The sequence below is a fragment of the Musca autumnalis genome, unplaced genomic scaffold (assembly GCF_047663935.1).
Source record: "Musca autumnalis isolate F117 unplaced genomic scaffold, ASM4766393v1 scaffold_4, whole genome shotgun sequence".
Classification (NCBI taxonomy): domain Eukaryota; kingdom Metazoa; phylum Arthropoda; class Insecta; order Diptera; family Muscidae; genus Musca; species Musca autumnalis.
The window spans coordinates 228,749,335-228,774,839 of NW_027411977.1; the positions used below are offsets into that span (position 1 = coordinate 228,749,335).

Below are 25,505 nucleotides of genomic sequence, written 5' to 3' on the forward strand. Positions count from 1 at the left end.
AACAGAATTTTCTTTAAAAATATCTTCTATGAAAAATATTACCGATGATTGTTTATGAAAAATATTATTTATAACAATATATTTTATCAAAAATATTACCGATAACAACATTTTCTGTAAAAATTTTATCGATAACAATATTTTCTATAAAAAATATTATCGATAACAGTCTTGCATATGAACAATATTATCGAGAACAGTATTTTCTTTGAAAAATATTATCGAAAACATGCTAAGAAAAAATAATATCGATAGCAATATTTTCTATGAAAAATATTATAAATAACATTATTTTCTATGAAAAATGTTATCAATGACAGCATTTTCTACGAAAAATATTACCGATAACAGCATTTTGTACGAAAAATATTATCGATAACAATATAATCTATGAAAAATACTTTCGATAACAGCATTCTCTTTGAAACGTATTACCGATAAAAGTATTTTTTTTAAAAATATCTTCTATGAAAAATATTACCGATGATAGCATTTTCAACGAAAAATATTTACGATAACAACACTGTTTATGAAAAATATTATTGACAACAATATTTTCTATCAAAAATTGTATCGATAACAATATTTTCTATAAAAAATATTATCGATAACAGTCTTGCATATAAACAATATTATCGGTAACAGTATTTTCTATGAAAAATATTATCGATAATAGCATTTCTACGACAGAAATTATCGATAACATTACATGCTACGAAAAATATTATCGATAACATAACTTGCAACGAAAAATATTATGGATAACATTATTTTCTTTGAAAAATATTATCGATAACAATATTTTCTATGAAAAATATGATAGATAACAAATTTTCGCTGAAAAATTTTATCCATAACAGTAATTTCTTTGAAAAGTGTTATCGATAAAAATTTCTTCTATGAAAAATATTATCGATAACAATATTTTCTATGAAAAATATTATTGATAACAATAATTTCTATGAAAAATATTATCGATAACAATATTTTGTATGAAAAATATTATCGATAACAACATTTTCTATGGAAAATATTAACTCCAACAATATTTTCCACGCAAAATATTTCCCATAAAAATTCCGATAACCCCACCAAATCATTTGAAATTTTCTCCCCCTCCCCCACCAAAAACCACCCACTGTAAATATTATGTAATATTTTCCACCCATAAAAATGGAAAACAAATATTACATTCAAAAAAATTAAAAATTATGATTGCCGAGTTGTCATAATCATCATCAACATTCAACCAAAAACAACACGAAACCCACTGAACTATTGGCTCACATTCGTACATAGTCTCAGCGCTAGAAACCGGGTTTACATGAAAATGCCACAAAACATTTATTTTGTGTAAATTAAAAGCCACTACTGCACTTGCTAAATCCACCGCAGTTGTTGCAATTTTGATTGAATTCAATTCATCAGAGTTAGCAAATGGAAGTGCCTGCCTTGCCTGTCTTTGCACCTTATGCATGATGATTCAAAACCCGGAAAATACACAAACACAACGGCGGCGGCATGACATTTGGGAAATATGTGAGAGCGAAAGTCGTAACCAAAAGTAATTACTTGCAATGGGGGAAATAAATAAATGGCTGGAAATGTTGTGAATCACTATTAACAATATTTTTAAATGAAAATAGAAAGATTTTCGTCCTAACAGGTAAAATTTTAAAGAAAATATTTTCGATAACAGCACTTTTGACCGATAAAATATTTTTCATTGAATTTATAAACGATAGTAACATTTTCTATGGAAAATGCGATCGATAGAAACTAAAAAAAAAATATATTTTAAAGGGCAACTAGAACTACTCGTGGATTTAAAATTTTTAAAAACATCTTTAGGCCATCTATAAGTACTCGTGGATTTTTAAAAATATGTTTAGGCCATCTAAAACTACTCGTGGATTTTTAAAAATATTTTTGGTGCACTAAAAACTGCTCGTGGATTTTTTGAAATATTTTTTTGTGGCACCTAAAACTACTCGTGGATTTTTAAAAATTTTTTCTCATGGATTTTTAAAAATATTTTTAGGTCACCTAATACTAATCGTGGATTTTTAAAAACATTTTCACGTGTATTTTTAAAAATATTTTCTCGTGGATTTTTAAAAATATTTTTATGGCATCTAAAACTACTTGTGGATTTTTAAAAATATTTATAGACCTGCTAAAACAACACGTGGATTTTTAAAAATATTTTTGGGGCACTAATAACTGCTCGTGGAATTTTAAAAATAATTTTTGTGGCACCTAAAACAACTCGTGGATTTTTAAAAATATTTCTAGGGCACCTAAAACTACTCGTGGATTTTTAAAAATATTTTTAGGGCACCTAAAACTACTCGTGGATTTTTAAAAATATTTTTAGGGCACCTAAAACTACTCGTGGATTTTTAAAAATATTTTTAGGGCACCTAAAACAACATTTTCTATGAAAAATGTTGTCGATAGTAACATTTTCTACGGAAAATATTAACGATAGTGATAGATTATAACTACAAAGTAAATAATTTACTTAAAACTATCTTTAAATCCCATTAAAATAAATCTTCTTACTTACCTTTTACGTTTACCGCATTCAAGCACCTTTAACCTTTCCCAGCCTTCATCAGTCTTGACCCATGCTTCACCGGGTGAACGCCAATCTTTTGAAATAAAAGGCATGGTGTTGCTGCGGGGCTGCTTTCTTTTCTTGTTGTGGTTTTTTATTAAAAACTTTTTTGTTAATCGCCTTTCAAAACAAATTTTATAACGTTTTCACTTTTGTTTTGCTTTTAAAATGTCTTGTATTTTTCAAACAATAAGTTTGCGTTTCGTTTTCTTGATCGATTTGATTGCAAAATTATTTTAATTTTTTATTATATATATTTTTTTTTTAAATATAACTCTAGGACGGTTGAGCACTCCAGTTGCAGATTGTGGCTATTTGGTTATATAAGAGAGAGAGAGAGAGACAATAAAAATATGAAATGGGTGAGTTTGTATACGGGTATTTGTATTTTGTTAAACCAATACTAAATGACTTCTCGGGGCTGTGATTGAAAATTTTTTAGTGAATTATTTCGTTTTAGTCCAGGTCCACCCTATTGAGATTCCACCCGATCTATCATCGGTACTCATTGTAAGAACGTCTAAAACTACATTTTATATGAAAAATGTTATCGATAGTAAAATCTATTTTCCTTCTTCAAACAATTATTTTGTTTTTCTTTTTTCTATTAAGCCATGATTATTCAGTCCTTGCCACAAATTTCATTTTGCCAATTGAATTTCTGTAATAAAAAACTGTATTAAATAATAATTCTATTTTTCTCTAATTTATTTTTGTCTAGTTCGCATTAACTTTACATCATTTTTCCTTGTATGTTGAATGTCCCCCATTTAAAACTTCTTTTTATGGCATTTTTCACTGTTATGCCCGCGACTTTTCAGCCCTTGCCTTAAATTTTCTTTTGTTACTTCAATTTCTATGAAAAACTGTTATTAAATAATAATTAAATTCCCTTTATCTATTAAAACATTTTTATTTTACTTAAAAAAACGCCTATCGCCATCATTTTGTCTTATTTCACATTGGCAACACTGTTCTTCAATTTGTTTTTGTTTACAAATGGCCCCCCATACAAACACACACATAAGCCTATATTGGGGGATAGACAGCTGATTTTTGCAATTTACGGAGTTTTTTTTCTTGTTTTGGTTTTCTCTCTGAGTCCGAGGCAGACTGTTGCAAATTAGGTTTGTTTTGGTTTTTTTCCCCGTATGCTCTTGCTCCAAAATGACACTCTCTTTCAATGTTAGAACGTTTTCACACGATAAGGTTTGCCTGCTCAAAAACGTGGTTTCCGTTTTGACTCTCATTCGTAATTTTCACATCTAGTGTTGCGTTTTTGAAGTCATTGTATACAAGCGTACTTTTTGAACAAAAAGAAGTACGGTTTTACATAAATGTACCAAAAAGGTTTATGTGTGTATTGTATTTGAAAATTAAAAAAGTAATTCTTGTGAATCCCATAAAATTGGATAAAATGTATGCGTTGTTAAAATTGTTGCCTCATGCGCACATGCCATGTTAAAAATAATGTAATAATTCTTACCACCTGAAGGTAAGATGATACCTGCGTTACCAGCGTAAATTTTTCAAGAAAGATTTTTATGAAATAGGGAAATATCTTTGTTATTACAGGTACATAGAAGTCATGTTTTGAAGAACACCTTGATTTGTAAAAAATATGATGAAACAGGTAGATAATATCTTACATGCTAGTGTTGAATGTATGGTACTTTATGTACGTTTTCGTTCACTTACTTCCACATTTTGTTTCAACACTGACACAATTTACGAATGAGAACCAAAACGGACAACGCATTTTTGAGCAGGCAAACCTCATCGTGTGAAAACGTTCTTAGTCTCCCAAATGCAATGAGGTGCCAAACAAATTAAATGAAAAACTTGGTTTCCTTTGCAAAACACGATTGACAGAAAGGAATACAACGGTTACAAAGCAATGTTTACACGACATTGTAATTATGGTGGACATCATTTGCTCTCATACTAAACGAATAACAACAAACGAGATGGGGAGAGACAGAATTGACTGTGTTTGGGGGGCCTATTGTAACACAAATGAAAATTTGATTTATTGTTTTTTGTTATGGTTGTTGTTGTTATTATAAAGAATAATAACAACAAATTGTATACAATAATAGTTGTTGTTGCTTTTGATTTTAATTGCATCAATATGTTTGTATGTCCACGACACACAAATTAATGCTGTTTTTTTGTCAATTCTAAAGGGGGGGGGGGGGGGGGGGGGGGGTGGGTAAGAATGGCAACTTAAAAATAGCAAAGGGTATTGGAATGAAAAATGAAAACTACACAAAAGTCTAAAAGAAAAACTATTTAATAACAATTTGGCCCCTCTTTTCATCTATTCTCGTCGCCGTAAAGGTATGGGGGTGTAGGGCAGCAGCTCATTGATTTTCTAACAAATTCATGCCTTGGGGCCCAAACAAAGAAAGCTGTTTTTAATGCGTAAATTAGAGTTACAGCTTCTCTGGAAAAAAGTGGAGGAAATGAGGTTTGTGTTCTTGTGCATTACCAAATCACTTTGTGTTTATTGTAATTTATTACGTTGTCTTTGTTTTAACGAAAAAAACTAAATATTTTTATTAACTAATTTTTTTCTTGAACACTTTGCTTTTAATATTTTTTTCTTTCTTTTTTTTTTGTATATAAACTTCTTCACCACTCTTTGTTGTTGTTTGTAACAGAGAGTCCAATGAGAGAAAAAAATAATTCAAACTCCAAGTGGCTGTTTGGTGTCCGTTATGTTAATATTTAACGTTCCTCACGGTTCGAGCCCACTTAATGAACTGAATGAAAAACGGCTCTCGTTGTGCGCTGGATACCAAAACACTACAAATGACGATGATGGTGATGGGAAAGCAAAAAGAGCGCATCCAAATGGTACGAATTGGAGAGAAAAGTGGCACAAATAGTTCGCCTTTATTCGTTAAAATGTAACATATTGTAATAAATTGAAATACTTTGCAACATTCTAATAAACAGGAACTCCTAATATTGTCATATTGGAAGTGTCTGTTTTGAGGTTATAAAATTAAATTATTTTTTGAGGTTAATTTAGACATCGGAACAAGTGTCGTTTAGGGGCACCTCTCGGATCGGTCCGAAATTTTTACCATAGGTAGCCCTTGGGACCCTGATTCCAATGATATATAATTTTCCAGGGGGAAGTCCATACTTCCCGAGATAAGGGTCTTGACATTTCGGAAATTTGTGTTTTCACACCTTTAGGTTGTTTAGGGGCACCTCTCGGATCGGGCTGAAATTTTTACAGTAGATAGCCCTTGGCATCCTGAATACAACGATATATAATTTTCCGGGGGGGGGAAGTCCATACTTCCCGAGATATGGGTCTTGACATTTTGCAATTGTAACGTGGGCAATATGGGCATCGTTTTAAAGCTTATGGAGAGTCATTTATGCACGCGTTTTGATCGCGTAGCCCACTTTTGACCCTGTCCATAGGAGAAAGTCTTGAGCTTTAAAACGAGTCCCATACTGCATAGGTTTTAAAAATAATGGTGATAAAAGTAAAAAAGTCAAGACCCATATCTCGGGAAGTATGGACTTCCCCCCCGGAAAATTATATATCGTTGTATTCAGGATGCCAAGGGCTATCTACTGTAAAAATTTCAGCCCGATCCGAGAGGTGCCCCTAAACAACCTAAAGGTGTGAAAGTACGAAATTTCCGAAATGTCAAGACCCATATCTCGGGAAGTATGGATTTCCCCCGGAAAATTATTTATCGTTGAAATCAGGGTCCCAAGGGCTACCTATGATAAAAATTTCGGACCGATCCGAGAGGTATCCCTAAACGACACTTGTTCCATCTCCCATAACTAGTTATTTTAGGGGCAAGATGTCTACGGAAAATTTTTTCCACATGGGATTTCACTACAGGTCACCAAAAAAAGAAATTTCGACATGTAATGGAAACTTCGTAAAAATACCGATACAAAAAGATTATTTTATAATGGCGACTTTTTTAGGTTAATTTGAAAATTTATCAATTTCTAACACAATTCTTCATTTTATAGTTTTGGTGACAATAGAGAAAAAATTCTACACAAAATTTCACTACAAGTCTTTGAACAAAGGAAATCGGAAGCTATAATAAAAACCACAAAAATACCTAAGTTCAAATTGGGGTTATCAAATTAAATTATTTTTTTGAGGTTAATTTAGCTTTATGGTAATTTCACCCATAACTTTTTATTACAGAGCCATGGTGTCAATGGAAAAATTATTCTACGTCGAATTTCACTATAGGTCTCGAAACAAACAATGTCTACATATATAATGGGAGCTTCAAAAAATATCGATATAAAACGGATATAATATTAATGTAAGATTTTTAAGATTATTTTCAAAATATGCCAATTTCTCACACAATTCTTCATTTTAGAGGGCTAGTGTCAAGGAAGAAAATGTTCTACATGAAATTTTACTATAAGTCTCTGATCAAAAGGAGTCGGAAGCTATAATAGAAACAACAATAATACCTAAGTTCAAATTGGGGTTATTAAATTAAATTATTTGTTGAGGTTAATTTAGCTCTATGGTAATTTCACCCAGAACTTCTTATTACAGAGCCATGGTGTCAATGGAAAAATTATTCTACGTCAGATTTCACTATAGGTCTCGGAACAAACAAAGTCTGCATATATAATTGGTGCTTCAAAAATATCGATACAAAGCGCATATAATATTAATGTAAGTTTTTTAAGGTTATTTTCAAAATATGCCAATTTCTCACACAATTCTTCATTTTAGAGGGCTAGTGTCAAGGGAGAAAATGTTCTACATCGAATTTTACTATAAGCCTCTGATCAAAAGGAATCGAAAGCTATAATAGAAACAACAAAAATAACTATGTTCGAATTGGGGTTATAAAATTACAAAGTTTTTTTGAGGTTAATTTAGTTTTATATGAAATTCTCCCATAATTCCTTATTTTAAGGACCTGATGTCAATGGAAAAGTTGTTCTGCATTGAATTTTACTATAGGTCTCGGAGTTAAGGAAACCTCTATATACAATGGGAACTTCAACAAATCTCGATACAAAAAAACTATTACATAAATATATGATTTTTTTTAGGTTAATTTCAAAATTTGTAAATTTCTCCTATAAATTTTCATTTTAGAGGGTTAGTGTCAATGTTGAAAATAATCTATATCAAATTTCAATATAACTCTCTGAAGAAAAGATAGTTGTAGCTATAATAGAAACAACAAAAATATCAGTATTCAAATTGGATTTACTAAATGAAAACATTTTTGAATTTAGATGTATGCCAAATTCTTCAATAATTCCTTATTTTAGGGACATGGTGTCAATGGAAAAGTTGTTCTGCATTGAATTTTACTATAGGTCTCGGAATGAAGGAAACCTGTATATACAATGGGAACTTCAACAAATCTCGATACAAAAATCTATTACATAAATGTAAGATTTCTTTAGGTTAATTTCAAAATTTGTAAATTTCTCCTATAATTTTTCATTTTAAAGGGTTAGTGTCAATGTAGAAAATAATCTATATCAAATTTCAATATAACTCTCTGAAGAAAAGAAAGATGTAGCTATAACAGAAACAACAAAAATATCAGTATTCAAATTGGATTTACTAAATGAAAACATTTTTGAGGTTAATTTAGATTTATGCCAAATTCTCTAATAATTTCTTATTTTAGGAACAAGATGTTAATGGAAAACTTATTCTACGTTGAATATTACTATAGGTCACGGGATAAAAGAAACCCGTATATGTAAAAGGGATCTTCAAAAAAAATATATATTTTTTAGGTTAGTTTCAAAATTTGTCATATTCTTGCACAAATCTTCATTTGAGAGGCTTAGCGTCAACGAAGAAAATATTCTGTATAAAATTTCAATATAAGTCTCTGAACAAAAGTAAGCTGTAGCTGTAATAGAAACACAAAAAAAAATATTTAAATTTAGTTAATAGAAAATTTTGAGGTTAATTTAGGTTTACACCATCTTCCTCCCTAATTTCTTACTTTAGGGCCAAGAAGTTAATGGGATATATTTTCTAAATCGAATTTCACTATAGGCCACGGAACAACAGAAATCTGTATTTGAAAGGGAAGCCCCTTAAAATATTGATTTTAAATTTAATATACTTATAAAGGAAAATTTTTAAGTTTAATTTTGAATTTGTTCAATTTCTTACCCTTGGACGATATAAGTCACCGAACAAAAGAAGTCTGTAGCTATAGCAGAAAACTTAAAAATATCATTGCAGAAAATATCTTTCGCACTTTTTAAGGTTACTTTTGAATTCTTCAGTTTCATCACACACTACATTACTTAAACGGAATGGTGTCAATAGAAAAAAGTTTGTACATGAAATTTTACTATAGGTCAAAGAATAGAATAAATTTTTAGCTACTATAGAACCCACTAAAATATTGAAGTAAAATTGTTTTAATGAAGTAAAATTATTTTTGAGGTTAATTTTGAATTTTGCGACATTTACTCAAATAATTCCTTATTAGACGGGAAAGACGTCAAGTGAAAAAATGTTCTACATTTAATTCTAATATAAGTCGCGGAACAGAAGAAACCTCTATCTGTTATAGAAACCTGTAAAATATCAATGTCAAATTAGTTTTATAAATCGAAAAGAATTTTTTTAAGGTTAATTCTAGATGGCACCAAATTCTACATTAATTAATTCTTTTGTGGGCATGGCGCCAAAGAGAAAATATATCTACATCAAATTTCACTATAAGTCACTGAAGACATGAAATCTATAGGAATAAAAGAAATATCTAAAAACATCAGTTTCAAATTCGGTATATAAATAATTTAAGGTTAGTTTAGGTTATTGTCAATATTACCCACAATGCTTCATTTTCGAGAGGTGGTGTCAATGGGACAAATATTCTACGTCAAATTTCATTACAAGTCACCGAACAAAGTATATCCGTAGAAGTAATGTATATCATGTAAAACAGCAATCCAAGACTGCACCTTTTTAAGGGAACATTTTTCCTTTTCCTACGATTCTAATTAAAGCGAGAAAAAGCCGTTGGACTTTTCAATAAAACCTCCCACTCAAACGGCTTTCTTTCTGAAACAAAAAGCATTAAAAAATATTTTAAAAACTATTTAATTCAAAATTATATTTTAATACTCAAAAACACTTCATCTTCAAAAGACAGCAATATTCTCACTTAATTGTTCCAATTCAATTGGTTTCATATCCACAATTACAGCCAACATTTTACGTCTTAACATATTTGATTTCTTAATTAATAATTTAGCCTCAACATGTTGTAGCAAGAAACGCCATTTTAACTTCTGCAACTCCTCTTGATTAAGTTTCAGATATTGTTCACAATTAAATGACAAAATTCTCATAGCAATGGCATCCGTCAAACGACCCTCGACCAAGGTACCAGTATGATCACTCAGCTGTACATTGATATTGAAAAAATAATCATATTTTTCACCAGAATAGCCAAAAGAAAATGAAAGTTGGCATTGTTCATTGTCGCAAATATCCTTTCGTACAGCTATATAGCGGTTACAGGCTTTGCTGTGGAAAGAAGAGATGGATTCTAACTAATTGTTGAAAATAACTATTTCATTTACTTACCATTTTTTGCTTAAAACATGTTCTGGCCAATCGATATCAAAGTGTGTCACCATGGCATACAGCTTGGCTGTAAACTGCTCACTTGTGTCCCGCAGATGACCTTCAGCACGGGTATAAATTTGTCGTATGGTCATGACGGTTTGTATGTCCTCGGCTGGAAATAGAAGAAACAATTAAAATACACTTACATATATCTAAATTTCTAGACTAGGGGACTAAATAACTTTCAACTTTTATAGTGCACATACCTTTCGGCATCGATTCCGCATTACTTGTCTGGGCCACAATATCAAATGGTGTTTTGGGTAGAGTTGAGGCAAAAGTCTTCAAATGTTGGGTCTCTGTACCCACCGGATTTTCATAGATAATACTTTTCGAGGTGAAATTTAGAATACAGCCTTTATAGAAACTCGAAAACGAAACCTTAACATCAATCAAGTGCAATACAGTTTTCATTGGTTGCCACGCTGCCTCAGCTCTATTTATCCAATCTGAATGCCAAATTGTAAATGTCATGCCACTTGTTAAACTCTGATCGAACACCACAATTTCCAAGCAGCGACGTGCTCGACCATCCTTGCTAGCATGTATGTCCCTTGGCTTACATACCAAACCCACAACCACAAGGAAATCTGTATGAAATGCCTGCGCCTTTGAATCACTAAATGATGCACGAACATCGGCCAAATTCATAACGGAATATAACGGCTTATGGGATTGATGTGAAAGCAATCTGATTTCGGTATATTTTTCCAAATCATGATAGCTATGTTTCTCTATTAGCCCCTGGCCCTCATTCACCACCAATGTGAGGGGTAAGGAACTAACTGGTTGATATTGTGCCTGCTTCGAGTCCATGGCATTTTGAGTTAACATGGAGATTTTGGGACACACCACATCCACAATGTCGCCCAGTTGTATTTGTTCATTAAGTTCCTCCACTTTTTCACGGGAGCCCCAATATTTACAGTTTACAATGTGCTGAGGCGAGTCGCGCAACGTGAAACACATAACTCCCTTGTGTTGGGTATCGTTTCGCGATAGAAAGATGTTTGGTTCAGTTTTTCCCAACACCATGGCCACGATTAGTATGTTCTCCATTTCTGGATGTAGCTGATAGAGCTTTTTGGTGGCCAGAGGTGTGGTTTTATCCTTGGAATTCATTATTTTGTCCATTTTTTCCGAAGAATGTTCATTTCAGCTTTGATAATTTTAAAGTAGAGGAAATAACGGAAACCGTTATGAAGAGAGGCATTCACTTGTTGTCAACAAACGATCTGGAGATCCCTTACCAGTGCAGCAAAATGGAGGCGTGTGGCAATCGTCAAAGTTGTTATACATAAGGCCGTTATTACATTCAGCATTTGTTATTGGATGGATTTTATGGGAAATATTCAGTTTTTTATTGTTGGATTTTATGGAACACATTCATCGTAACCAGCCTTTAAAAGTCAACATTATGGTAAAAGTAAAAACCAGATCAAAGGGGGAATCATGTAATGAACATAAATATACCAGATCAGCCGCTGGATTCTTGTTCTACGAAAATTTGAAATGAAAAATATTTCCTTTATATGTTTTTTTCATTTGACATTTATTCTTTTATAAAAGTTTTCATTTCACATTTTCATAGAAACCATGGCACAATTACCCAGGTAGTGGCATCGTAAAATTTTGAATATGTTATGTCAAAACTTTCCTTATGTTGTTGGGGAAATTACAACAAAAACATTTTTTTTATAAAGGGATTTGACTTTTCATATTCGATCAGCTGGTGTGATACCACTACCTGGTAGTTCTGCCATGATAGAAACAGAATTGAGCCCCAGCTGTGGCCATCAAATGTGAAGAAATTTATGTTAAACCCTTAATGAAAGCGTGTGGCAATTGTCAAAGATTTTCTATACACGTCAGCTATTGGTTGGATTTTATGGAAAATGTACACAACCACCCGTTAAATGCATAGTTAATTTTTTAACTTAAATTTTTAGCCAAGCTGTATGCCATGCCGTAGGGGTTGGGTGACGTAGGGCATGGAAGATGCCAAGCAACGGTCTTGACCGGTTTTAACATGGCAAAGCCCAGGATTTATCTTGGTCCCTCTTTCATCCCAAGTGGACACTGACCTCCCCGTGGTGTCACCTGGGGAACTGCCTTTAACACCCGTTAAAGTAGTGAGCTAAAATGTGCAGCGAGTTCACCCATAAGAACGTTAAAAACTTGGGTTTGGGCGTCGGGTTAGTAACCCTCCCCTAGAAAAAACAGACTACTATGAAAAAACGAAAGAAAAAAAAACAAACCCCTCTGAAGTTGACGAACCCCTTTATAGAGAAGGTGCAGTCTTCGCATTGGAAGACGTACTTGAAAAGTACAAGGCCGATATTACTGCCATACAGGAAATACGATGAATTGGGAAAGAAGTCACAACAACACCTAAAGGTGACGCACTGTATTATAGCTGCCATGACGTAAAGCATGAGTTTGGTTGCGGATTCGTAGTTAGTCGGAGACTAAAACATCTGGTATCCAGCTTCACCCCAGTGAATGAAAGACTTGCTGCAATTCGAATAAAAGCTAAATTCTTCAACATCAGCCATGGTAGAACAAGAAAAGGTAGCAGCAATACCCAGCTGACTGAACTGGGTTGTAGTGTTAGTGTCAAATTCCATACGACATTTTATGTACATATTTATTTCTATGTTCGATGTATATTAGGGATATATATTTTTGAAGAACAAATTTATTCATCAGAAAAAAAGTATTTCCCATAAAGACGGCTTCATATCATTGACATGTAACCTCCTACAGGTCCGAACGACATGCCGCACACTAAAACACCGCTTATAGAGGCGGTACAATATTTGTTAATATGTGTGGTGTTTTGTTAAACTTGAAAATAATAAAACCCTAATAAACATGTGCTTTTTTGTTTTCAAAAGTAAACGATTGAAGCAGTTTCTCTTTTTTCAATGAATTACCAGCGACCCCAAACATTTTTGCAAGAATTCTACTTTCTGCGAGAAGTTATGCATTTAGTGGAATGATATGGAAACATTCAAATTGAAAATCTAACGAGTTTTCATTCATATTTTTCAAAATATTCAATCAAATGTGAAAAATTATTAGTTTTTTAAATTCCAATAATTTATAGACATTTCCTTGTTTTGTTTACAAATACAACTGACAGTAACGTTACAAACAAAAACAAATTCCTTTGTGGTTGTTGATCGAGTTGTATTTGTTGTAGTATTAACTTTACCTTGTATTTGTTCTACCATGAACATCAGCTTTATTTGCGCTCATGCTCCCACTGAAGAAAAGGACGAACAGACCAAAGATATATTTTACGAGCGCTTAGAAGAAACATATGACCGTTGCCCTGCCCATGACATTAAAATCATTCTAAGCGATTTTAATGCCAAAATTGGAAAGGTGAATATGTTTGGCCCAACAGTCGGGAAATTCAGGTTCCACAGTGAAACATCTGACAATGGTATGAGGCTGTTAAGGCCTGCGTACATAAGCTGCTTTGCTTACTTCTGATAAAAGAATAAAAAAGAAAAGGGTAACCCAGTTCGAAATTTCCTCGGCCTTCTTTATTCTTTTATTTTTATTATGTCAAAAATGAAGCAGGAAAGAAAGGCAATCAGGCAGAGCAGCTTATGTACGCAGGCTTATAGACTTTGCAGCTGCAAAAAAGATGGTAGTTAGCAGTACCAGATTTAATCATCTCGATATTCATAAGGACACCTGGCTGTCTCCAGATCAGAAAACAAGAAATCAATTTGATCATGTTGTGATAGATGGAAGACATTCATCGAGCGTGTTGGATGTACGATCGTTCCGAGGCGCAAACATTGATTCGGATCACTACCTTGTTGCAGCAAAGGTACGCACCCGCTTAAACGTAGCAAAGAAAGTACGAACAGACACAACGCGGAAGTTGGACATCGATAGGCTGCAAACACCACAGATAGCCACAGCATATTCCACTCAACTAGCCCAATTGCTTAATCAAAGCACTCCATCCCGGCAAATGGCAAATCATTGCCCACTCTATGCAAACAGCCGCAAAACCCATTCTTGGATACCAGAGACCTCTACCAAGGAATCCATGGTATGATCAGGAGTGTCGTGCTGCCACCGAAGAGAAAATTGCGGCATATAGGGCTACTTTACAATCCGTAGCAACGCGTAGCGCACGAGAGAGATACAGGGAGAAAAGGAGAGAGGAGAATCGTCTTTTCCGCAGGAAAAAGAGAGAGATGGAAAAGCGGGAGTGTGAAAAAATCGAGATGTACAGGAGCCAGAATGAAGTCCGAAAATTCTACCAAAGAGTCAAGCATCAAACTGATGGCTTTGGTACAGGAACATCCTCCTGTAGAGACCAGCAAGGTAATTTGGTAACTGATACAGATAGTGTACTCAGGATATGGAAAGAACATTTTTCAAATCTGTTGGTATCCAATAGCAGCGAAGACGACGAAGATACCACAGATCCAATCCCAGAAGATGGTATTGAATGTAAACCGCCCAGCCAAGATGAGTTAAGGACAGCAAGCTGAAGAATAATAAGGCAGCAGGGGCCGATGGCTTACCAGCCGAGCTGTTCAAAACCGGAGGCGACACGCTGACAAGGTGTATTCATCAGCTAGTTAGTTCCATCTGGCAGGAAGAACGCGTACCCGACGATTGGAACCTGTGTCTCGTCCATAAGAAAGGAGATTTATGCTCCAACTATAGGGGCATTAGTCTTCTCACTATCGCCTACAAGATAGTGTCAGGGATATTGTGCGAACGAGTAAAGCCCATGGTCAACGAAATAATTGGACCATACCAATGCGGCTTTAGACCTGGCAAGTCCATAATTGACCAGATATTTACCCTGCGGCAAATCCTGGAGAAGACCCAAGAGATGCAGATCGACACCTACCATCTTTTTGTCGATTATAAAGCAGCCTTCGACAGCCCGCTGCGTTCAAAGGTATTCCAAGCCATGTCTGGATTTGGTATCCCCGCAAAGCTCATACGGCTTTGCAAAATGACTTTAACTGACACGAGGTCATCAGTTAAAATAGGAAAGAACCTCTCCGAAGAGTTTGGTACCAAAAGAGGTTTCAGACAAGGAGACAGCCTTTCGTGTGATCTCTTTAACATCCTGCTGGAAAAGGTTATACGAGAGGCAAACGTCAAAAGAAGTGGCACAATCTACACCAATAGTCACATGCTACTTGCTTATGCTGATGATATAGACATCATAGGCCGATCAGTAAAAGAAGTAACTGATACCTTTATGAAGGTCGAAGGAGAATCTGCTAAAGTGGGTCTGGCGGTAAACGGTGAGAAGACCAAGTTGATGGTGTCGACGCGCAAAGCGTCCATTGAGCTCGGACCGACTATGGAAGTTGGTTCCTATAATATTGAGGTAGTAAAAGACTTCGTCTACCTCGGCACCTCCGTAAACACAACAAACGACATCAGTTGTGAAATAAAAAGAAGAATTGTATTGGCCAACAGATGCTACTTTGGTTTAAGTAAGCAGTTTAAAAATAAAGCCACATCTCGTCAAACAAAAATAACGCTCTACAAAACACCGATACTACCCTTGCTGATGTATGGCTCCGAAGCCTGGGTACTTGCGCAAGCAGGCATGGCAGTGCTTGGTGTGTTTGAGAGAAAAATTCTTCGAAAGATCTACGGACCAGTCTGCGTTGACGGTGAATATCGACGTCGCATGAACCACGAGCTGTATCTGCTATACAACGACATCAATATTGTTAAACGTATCGAGATGCAGCGATTGCGTTGGCTAGGCCATATCATAAGAATGAGCGATGATGAACCCGCTAAAAAGGCGTATAAACAAGGACCGCTTGGCGGTGCACGCAGAATTGGCAGGCCAAGGAATAGTTGGCGCAAACAAGTGGATGATGAGATGAAAAGGCGCGGTATTCCAGAAAGCGAAGCAAAAAATAGAGAGAATTGGAGATCTTTTCTTAGTTCGGCCTATGGAATAAATTTTCTGTAATGGGCCAGCTAAGTAAGTAAGTAAGACTTCCTTGGTTCGTTGACTTATAACGAAATTTGATATATAATATTTTCCCCTTGACACCATGCCCATAGAATAGCAAAATATCTTTCTCAGGGCTGTATATAACGTAACCTTTTAAATATTTTTTATCTCACTAAATTTTAGTATTATTTTTAGTAATAAATATAGGATTTATTTTTTCCCGATTTTGGAGTAGTGAATTTCTCAATGTTATGCATATTGTAATCATCTCTTTTGGCCGTATGGCTTTGTTTACATGAAAGAATTTTTAAATAAATAAAAAATAAATAAATTATGGAAGCATTTGCTGTAATCAAAATTAACCACAAAAAATCTAATTTTTAATTGAACATAATTTACTCTGATACCACTCACAAAAAAAAAAAAAAAATCCAGAGGACGCAATTGAACAAATTCAATAATAAATTTAAATTTTTTTATTTTAAAGTTATATTACATTTAAAATCAATATTTTATGGGGTTCCCATTACATATACAGATTTCTTTTATTCCATGACCTATAGTGAAATTAGATTTGTTGGATATGTTTTCAACTCTGTTGTCTCTAGTGATGGAGGTCAATGAAATTATTTATATTATGCCTGTCCGTGTACTTGATATTTGTAATTTTTACAAAATGTTACTGAATGTTGTTCTTTTACTTCAGTTTAGTAAGTACAAGGACAAACCTATTATATTAATGACCGTTTTGTTCAATGTTGCAGCTGGGATTTTTCAGACCATTTGGGGATTTACGTTATTAATTTTTAATTTTCATTACTAAATTCGGTATAGATGTGTAATATTTTTTAATTTAATAACACTATCTAAAAAAATTCAAAATGAAACAACGTGTGGTCAGACCACTTTATTCACATAATGATAGTGTAACAACGGCCACTTGTTATTTCAGCCAGAGATGGAGGTTAAAAATCCCCTTTCACAACCCTAAAATTTTGACGTTTCATCAAAACAACATTTTTTGTGCACGTTTTGTTTAATTGCATAAAAAAAGGTTAATAATAGTGTGACATTAGATAATTTAACACAAAGTGAAAAGGCTAGAATATTAACTATTAAAATAAAGTGAAAATTCTTAATAAAATCAATTAAAATTGGGAAATTTTTCACAAAAAAATCCCTTGTAAAAAAGTACCTTGCATTTGATTTTGGCCTACGTGACTTTCTTGAGTTTGTTAATGGTGAATTGCTCGCTGAACCACCATACTCACAACAACAACAAAAACACAAGCATAACCAACCCACTTTTGCCTGTTTTTTTTGTTTGTTTAGGTGAATGTTTGATGTTGACTGACTGATTGGCTGTGTCTGAGAGTTCTTTCCATTCATTTTCATTTACAAGTAGAAGTTCAAAGTAACGACATCAAAAAGCCGGAGAATATTTGCAAAAAAAAAAACATAAAAATTACCAGACATCATCTTAAAAAAAGTGAAAATTTTTGGAAAAACAAATAGTGATTGGAATTATCAGTGAAATAATTATTTTTCTCCCTTTAAAGTGTTATGAGATTGTTAATATAACCTTGCTAACCAACCTGCCGTCATTGTTTTCCCCCTCAATTATTACAAATAAAGACAGTTTATACGGAAATATATTTAAATTTTATTACTGCTGTTGTTGACTGCATCATCTTGGACTATCTATTTTTGGTGACTCTTTGTTATTTGATTTGTTGCTGACTGCAAATCAACACAGTAGCATATCAAATCCACAACCAAAACAAAAAAAGGTGAGTGAGTCAGTTTCATTTTGTTTTCATTCGTATTTTTTAACATAAATTTTCAAGGTGCTCTTGTTTTTTTATTATTTTCTAGTGTTTTGATATTGGTTTCTTTGTTGTTAGCCAGCCAAGCCATTAGAATTAATAACAAACAAGTTCAACAAACTGCTTTGAGATTAACAAAAGCTGATATGCATTGATTGACATCAAAATGAAAATGGAATATTTACTTTGTTCCCCATCAGCCGGTTTCATAATAGATTTATTTATTAGAAAGTAGAATTTTCTCAGTAAATGATTTCAAATTTGAAAAAAATGTGGCTGTAATTTTAGCCCTTCTAACCGGCTTGCAACATGTATCCTTTCTTGCTGATAGTTTCAAACATGTTTTACATGCAACCATCCAACATGTCCTGTAGTTTTTTCATGTTTGTAATTTTATCCATTCCCAAAGAAGAAAAGAGGGGTGGTCGGCGTTATCTTGCCAGCAGGAGATTTTGCACGTACGCCACTTTGCTTTGCTCAAAAAACAAATCAAAAGGAAAAGAAATCGTGTATTTGTAAGGATTAGGACATTGACTATTAGACCACAACCACCAGACCACCCACGGATTTGTAGAGAAGTATTTTTCAAGAACTCTTAGACCACCCAGTGCGCAACTTTTACAGAGTATTGTTTCAAGGTCCAACAGATTATCAAGCAGATAATAGGGACGTCTACACAATTGTAAATGCCCTTTAGGGATGTCTACAAAATTGTAGATGTCACTTAGGAACGTCTATACAACTGTGCCTTAAAGACGTCTAGATGAGGCTTAAGGATGTCTACACAATTGCAGATGTCCCTTAGCGACGTCTGCGCAGTTGTAAATTTCCCTTATGGAACTCTACACTACAGTAGATGCCACTTAGGGACGTCTACACAACTATAGATGAGCCTTAAGGACGTCTACACAATTGTAGATGTCCCTTTTGGAAGTCTACACTACTGTAAATGACACTTAGGGACGTCTACACAACTATATATGAGCCTTAAGGATGTCTACATAATTGCAGATGTCACTTAGCGACGTCTGCGCAGTTGTAGATTTCCCTTATGTAACTCTACACTACAGTAGATGCCACTTAGGGACGTCTACACAACTATAGATGAGCCTTAAGGACGTCTACACAATTGTAGATGAGCCTTAAGGACGTCTACACAATTGTAGATGTCCCTTTTGGATGTCTACACTACTGTAAATGACACTTAAGGACGTCTACACAACTATAGATGAGCCTTAAGGATGTCTACACAATTGCAGATGTCCCTTAGCGACGTCTGCGCAGTTGTAGATTTCCCTTATGGAACTCTACACTACAGTAGATGCCACTTAGGGACGTCTACACAACTATAGATGATCCTTAAGGACGTCTACACAATTGTAGATGTCCCTTTTGGAAGTCTACACTACTGTAAATGACACTTAGGGACGTCTACACAACTATATATGAGCCTTAAGGATGTCTACATAATTGCAGATGTCCCTTAGCGACGTCTGCGCAGTTGTAGATTTCCCTTATGTAACTCTACACTACAGTAGATGCCACTTAGGGACGTCTACACAACTATAGATGAGCCTTAAGGACGTCTACACAATTGTAGATGTCCCTTTTGGAAGTCTACACTACTGTAAATGACACTTAGGGACGTCTACACAACTATAGATGAGCCTTAAGGATGTCTACACAATTACAGATGTCCCATAGCGACGTCTGCGCAGTTGTAGATTTCCCTTATGGAACTCTACACTACAGTAGATGCCACTTAGGGACGTCTACACAACCATAGATGAGCCTTAAGGACGTCTACACAATTGTAGATGTCCCTTTTGGAACTCTACACTACAGTAGATGCCACTTAGGGACGTCTACACAACTATAGATGAGCCTTAAGGATGTCTACACAATTGCAGATGTCCCTTAGCGACGTCTGCGCAGTTGTAGATTTCCCTTATGGAACTCTACATTACAGTAGATGCCACTTAGGGACGTCTACACAACTATAGATGAGCCTTAAGGATGTCTACACAATTGTAGATGTCCCTTTTGGAAGTAAATGACACTTAGGGACGTCTACACAACTATAGATGAGCCTTAAGGATGTCTACACAATTGCAGATATCCCTTAGCGACGTCTGCGCAGTTGTAGATTTCCCTTATGGAACTCTACACTACAGTAGATGCCACTTAGGGACGTCTACAGAACTATAGATTAGCCTTGAGGACGTCTACAAAATTGTAGATGTCCCTTTTGGAAGTCTACACTACTGTAAATGACACTTAGGGACGTCTACACAACTATAGATGAGCCTTAAGGATGTCTATACAATTGCAGATGTCCCTTAGCGACGTCTGCGCCGTTGTAGATTTCCCTTATGGAACCCTACACTACAGTAGATGCCACTTAGGGACGTCTACACATCTATAGATTAGCCCTAAGGACGTCTACACAATTTCAGATGTCCCTTTTGGAAGTCTACACTACTGTAAATGACACTTAGGGTCGTCTACACAACTATAGATGATCCTTAAGGATGTCTACACAATTGCAGATGTCCCTTAGCGACGTCTGCGCAGTTGTAGATTTCCCTTATGGAACTCTACACTACAGTAGATGCCACTTAGGGACGTCTACACAACTATATATGAGCCTTAAGGACGCCTACACAATTGCAGATGTCCCTTTTGAAAGTCTACACTACTGTAAATGACACTTAGGTACGTTTGCACAACTATAGATGAGCCTTAAGTACGTCTACACAATTGCAGATGCCCCTTTTAGAAGTCTACACTACTGTAAATGACAATTAGGGACGTCTACACAACTATAGATGAGCCTTAAGGACGCCTACACAATTGCAGATGTCCCTTTTGGAAGTCTACACTACTGTAAATGACACTTAGGGACGTCTACACAACTATAGATGAGCCTTAAGGAGGCCTGCACAATTGCAGATGCCCCTTTTAGAAGTCTACACTACTGTAAATGACAATTAGGGACGTCTACACAACTATAGATGAGCCTTAAGGACGCCTACACAATTTCAGATGTCCCATATGGAAGTTTACAAAACTGTAGAAGACCATTAAAGACGTCTTCACAACTGTAGAAGACACTTCGGGACGTCTACACAACTGCAGATGTCCCATATGGAAGTCTACAAAACTGTAGATGACCCTTAGAGACGTCTACACAAATCTTCATGTCCCTTATGGAAGTCAACACAACTACCGATGTCCTTTATGGAAGTCTACACAACTGTAGATGAACCTTAGGGATGCTTAAGATGCCCCTTAGGAGTGTCTACACAACTTAGATGTCCCTTAGGGGCGTCTACATAAGTATAAATGCCCCTTAGGGGTGTCAACACAACTGCCGATGTCCTTTATGGAAGTCTACAAAACTGTAGATGAACCTTAGGGATGATTAAGATGCCCCTTAGGAGTGTCTACACAACTGTAGATGCTCCTTAGGGGCGTCTACATATGTATAAATGCCCCTTAGGAGTGTCTACACAACTGCCAATGTCCTTTATGGTAGTCTACACAACTGTAGATGAACCTTAGGGACGTCTACGCAACTATAGATGTCCTAAGGGAAGTCTACACAACTGTAGAAGACCCTTAGAGAAGTGTACATACGTCCCTTAGGAACGTCTACAAAGTTGTAGATGTCCCTTTGGGAAGACTACATAGGTTGTAGTTGTCCCTCAGGGACGTCTAAACAGTTATAGATTACCCTCAGGGACGTCTATTCTAGAGTAGATGCTAAAAAATGACATCGCTTCCAGAGTAAATGGTGAAAAGGGACATCTACTTCAGTGTAGATGACAATAATGGTCATCCAGTAACCAAATTACAGCTTCTGAAAATGACCTGAAGTTACATCTGTCCCCAAAATTGATGATTTTATATTCACTTTTTTCTTAATATTCCAATATTTCATCTTAATCCACAACCAATTTCCACAAAAAAAGCCCCGCAACTTGTGACGCACACTTCAACTGTTGACGTCTTTATTCGGGGAAACCAGTTTCAAAACACATCTTATTTTCAAAACAATTAACCAAAACATTCGCATACCCCTTGCTAATTAATTCAATCTTTAAAATTATTTTTATTTCTAGAATTCAAAACAAAACACACAATGTTGGACATTGTCCAACCGACAGCTGCTGATATCAGTAGCGCCACACCACAAACCATACTAAACAACTCTTCCAACGCAGACGCAATGCCACCCACTAGTACCGATGTAGTTGTGGTTCGAGCTAAACCGAAGAAAGTATTCAAACCAAAGGCCCGTCTCAATCGCATACCCCAAAGTCTTCTCGATGATCCTCTACTGCAAAAGGCCATTGATCGTCTGCCGGCCAATTATAATTTCGAAATACACAAAACGATTTGGCGTATCAAGGAAATGAAGGCGAAACGTGTTGCCCTGCAGCTACCCGAAGGCCTGCTCATGTATTCCATGGTGATTAGTGATATTATTGAACGTTTTACCGATGCCGATACGGTGATTATGGGTGATGTGACCTATGGCGCGTGTTGTGTTGATGATTATACCGCCAAGGCACTGGGTGCCGAGTTATTGGTCCACTATGGCCACAGCTGTTTGATACCTGTCGATCAGACGGAAGGCATTAAGGTCCTGTATGTTTTTGTGGACATTAAAATTGATCCTTTGCATTTTTTGGATTCGGTGAAATTGAATTTTAAACCTGAAGATGGACAAATAGCCTTGGTTAGTACAATACAATTTGTGACCACACTGCAGGCGGCCTCGGGGGAATTAAAAGCGGCCGGTTATGATGTTATTGTTCCACAAGCTAAGCCATTGAGTCCTGGGGAGATTTTGGGTTGTACCTCACCCTCACTGCCGGAGAGCACAAAAATGATAATTTATCTTGGAGATGGTAGATTTCATTTGGAATCGGCCATGATTGCAAATCCCAAAGTTAAGGTAAGGTGTGAAAAAATATAAAAATTTAGATAGGTCTTAATGTTTCCATTCTGTTTTTAGGCCTATAAATATGACCCCTATGAAAAGAAATTCACCATTGAGCAATATGACCACCAAACCATGCAGTCCATGCGTTATGGAGAAATCGAAAAAGCCAAAAATGCCAAGAAAATTGGCATCATATTGGGAACACTGGGTCGCCAGGGTAGCAGCAGGGTCCACAAGTTCCTGGAAAAGCGTTTAAAGGCCAAAGGATTTGATACCACCACCATATTGTTGTCCGAGATCTTCCCTCAAAAGTTGGCCTTATTCGATGACATTGATGCATTTGTGCAAATTGCCTGCCCTCGCCTTTCCATTGATTGGGGTTCTGCCTTCCAAAAGCCCTTACTAAATCCCTATGAATTATCTGTGGTATTGGGAGATGTTGAATACACGCCCCACAACAAGGCACCCAAAGAAGTTGCATATCCCATGGATTTCTATGCCTCGGGTAGTTTGGGACCATGGACGCCTAATTTCAAACCACCTGCACTGGGAGAATGTGAAAACAAACCTTCAGCAGCGTGTTGTGGACGTTGCACCAGGGCTGAACTGGAAAAGGATGATGATGGTGCCCAAAAATTGGCAGCCATAGATGATATTTTAGATTTTAAAAAGGGATAAATATTTGGGCTAATTTTAACTCTAAGGTAACTAAGCTAAAAAATAAGCATTATGCAAATTGAAGGCTTCCTTTATAATGACAAGAACAAATATTCTCTAAGGGGATGGGGGAAAGGTTTAAAAGCCAAACGCAAAGTTCTTTTTTGAATGTGATTTGCTTTAAATGTATCCTTAAGAGATAGACATCCATCCTTTGTTGTAAATATTTCTCAAAATCCCTTTTTCCTTTTGCTGGAGAGACTTAATTTTAGTGTAAAACTAATTTCTATTTTTAGTTAACGTTCATTTCCACAAAACAGTTTTTTTTACACTTTTTCTCATTTTTTTCCTGCCTTTAGTTAATTTTTTTTTATTTTGAAATAAAACAAATTTAGGTTAGTGTTTATATTTTTAAACTAAAAAAATATTGTGTGTATAAAAATATATATTAAATATACAAAAATATTCACAAAAGAAAAACTTTTACTTTTAATAGCAATTTTGTTGAGATATAAATTATGTTTAACTATTATAGCAACAATTTTCTTTTGTTCGGTGACCCATAGTAAAATACGATGTAGAACAATTCTTCCCTTGACAGCATCCACCTAAAGTAAAGTATTGTGGTAGAATTTTAATCAATTCGGAATTAATCTCAAATCGCATTAATTACTTTTGCTTTAAGAGCAATTTTGTTGAGGTATAAATTATGGTTAACTATTAAAGCAACAATTTTCTTTTGTTCGGTGACCCATAGTAAAATACGATGTAGAACAATTCTTCCCTTGACAGCATCCACCTAAAGTAAAGTATTGTGGTAAAATTTTTATCAATTCGGAATTAACCTCAAATCGCATTAATTACTTTTGCTTTAAGAGCAATTTTGTTGAGGTATAAATAATGGTTATCTATTATAGTTACAATTTTCTTTTGTTCGGTGACCCATAGTAAAATACGATGTAGAACAATTCTTCCCTTGACAGCATCCACCTAAGTTGAATATTGTGGGAGCATTTTTATCAATTCGGAATTAACCTCAAAATATAACTTTTGAAAAATTTGAATAGGTTATTCATTGTTATCTATTATACCTACAGACTTCTTGAGATCAGTGATCCCTAGTGAAATTTGAAATAAAATATTTCTTCCATTGTCACCACTCCTCTAAAATATACGATTTTTGAGGAAATTTATAGCAATTAACTTTAACCTCAAGAAATCAATAAGTATACCTATTTGTTGGTAGTTATTACCGGTTTCTTGTTCGGTGACCTATAGTGGAATTTGATGCAGATCATTTCTTCCGTTGGTGTCACCCACCTAATGTGAAGTATTATGGGTGAATTTGATGCAATTCGAAATTAACCTCAAAATTTAAAAAAATCATTTTTATATATTCCTTTCGTAGACCCATAATTTGTAATCAGGTATTATAGTTACAGGTTTCTTGTGTTCGATGACCCTTAGTGAAATTCGAAGTAGAACAATTATTCCATTGACACTATACACCTAAAGTAAAGTCCTGGGGGTAGAAATTGTTCAAATCAGAATTAACCTCAAAATATATATTTTTGTTGAATACTTTGACACGGTAATTCATTGATAAATTGTAGCTACAATTTTCTTGAGATGTGTGTGACCCCTAGTGAAATTCGATGTAGAACAATTCTTTAATTGGCACCGCCCTTCTAAAATGAAGTATTGTAAGAAAAATTTATAAAAATCCAAATTAACATCAAAATATGAATAAATGAAATTTAACTTTTGTTTTTAATACATGAAAAGTTATCTCGGATGAACTTTTCTATAGGAAAAGTCATCCCGGACAAACTTTTCTA

At 35.0% G+C, this 25,505-nt stretch overlaps 3 protein-coding genes across 11 annotated transcripts in view; 1 reads left to right on the forward strand and 2 right to left on the reverse strand.

Annotated features, from left to right (window-relative positions):
- Window positions 1-5,424, reverse strand: part of LOC141403841 (F-box only protein 32) — a 30,719-nt gene extending 25,295 nt beyond the window's left edge. Inside the window, exons 1-2 of the mRNA XM_073986866.1 lie at window positions 5,112-5,424; window positions 2,570-2,931 (exon numbers count right to left, since the gene is read on the reverse strand). Of these exons, the coding sequence (XP_073842967.1) occupies window positions 2,570-2,673 (104 nt within the window). The 5' untranslated portion in view covers window positions 2,674-2,931; window positions 5,112-5,424. The remainder of the gene's footprint in view (window positions 1-2,569; window positions 2,932-5,111) is intronic.
- A 4,289-nt stretch (window positions 5,425-9,713) lies between these two features.
- Window positions 9,714-11,662, reverse strand: hdm (meiosis specific with OB domains hold'em). The gene is made up of 3 exons (XM_073979806.1): window positions 10,469-11,662; window positions 10,221-10,374; window positions 9,714-10,160 (listed from the first exon to the last, which is right to left on the reverse strand). Exons 1-3 carry the CDS (start codon window positions 11,394-11,396, stop codon window positions 9,773-9,775), a joined length of 1,470 nt encoding a protein of 489 aa, XP_073835907.1. The 5' UTR covers window positions 11,397-11,662; the 3' UTR covers window positions 9,714-9,772.
- Window positions 11,663-17,187: 5,525 nt separating this feature from the next.
- Window positions 17,188-24,147, forward strand: Dph1 (diphthamide biosynthesis 1). 9 transcript variants are annotated; one of them, XM_073979815.1, is made up of 4 exons: window positions 17,188-17,287; window positions 17,869-18,023; window positions 22,184-23,022; window positions 23,083-24,147. In XM_073979815.1, the coding sequence occupies exons 3-4, from the start codon at window positions 22,204-22,206 to the stop codon at window positions 23,686-23,688; spliced, it is 1,425 nt and encodes a 474-aa protein (XP_073835916.1). In that variant the 5' UTR covers window positions 17,188-17,287; window positions 17,869-18,023; window positions 22,184-22,203; the 3' UTR covers window positions 23,689-24,147. The 9 variants fall into 9 exon arrangements, with proteins under 9 accessions (XP_073835916.1, XP_073835912.1, XP_073835913.1 ...); XM_073979811.1 differs by having other exon boundaries at window positions 17,215-17,474; window positions 17,793-18,023; XM_073979812.1 differs by having other exon boundaries at window positions 17,215-17,287; window positions 17,793-18,023.
- The last annotated feature ends 1,358 nt before the right edge of the window (window positions 24,148-25,505 follow it).

Excerpts from the sequence above, each read along its gene's own strand:
- hdm (XM_073979806.1), bottom strand. The coding sequence starts at position 11,396 with ATGGACAAAATAATGAATTCCAAGGATAAAACCACACCTCTGGCCACC. Across the intron at positions 10,375-10,468 it reads TGCGGAATCGATGCCGAAAG|CCGAGGACATACAAACCGTC; the intron begins GTATGTGCACTA and ends TTCTATTTCCAG. Across the intron at positions 10,161-10,220 it reads CATGTTTTAAGCAAAAAATG|CAAAGCCTGTAACCGCTATA; the intron begins GTAAGTAAATGA and ends TTCTTTCCACAG.
- Dph1 (XM_073979815.1), top strand. The coding sequence starts at position 22,204 with ATGTTGGACATTGTCCAACCGACAGCTGCTGATATCAGTAGCGCCACA. Across the intron at positions 23,023-23,082 it reads TTGCAAATCCCAAAGTTAAG|GCCTATAAATATGACCCCTA; the intron begins GTAAGGTGTGAA and ends TTCTGTTTTTAG.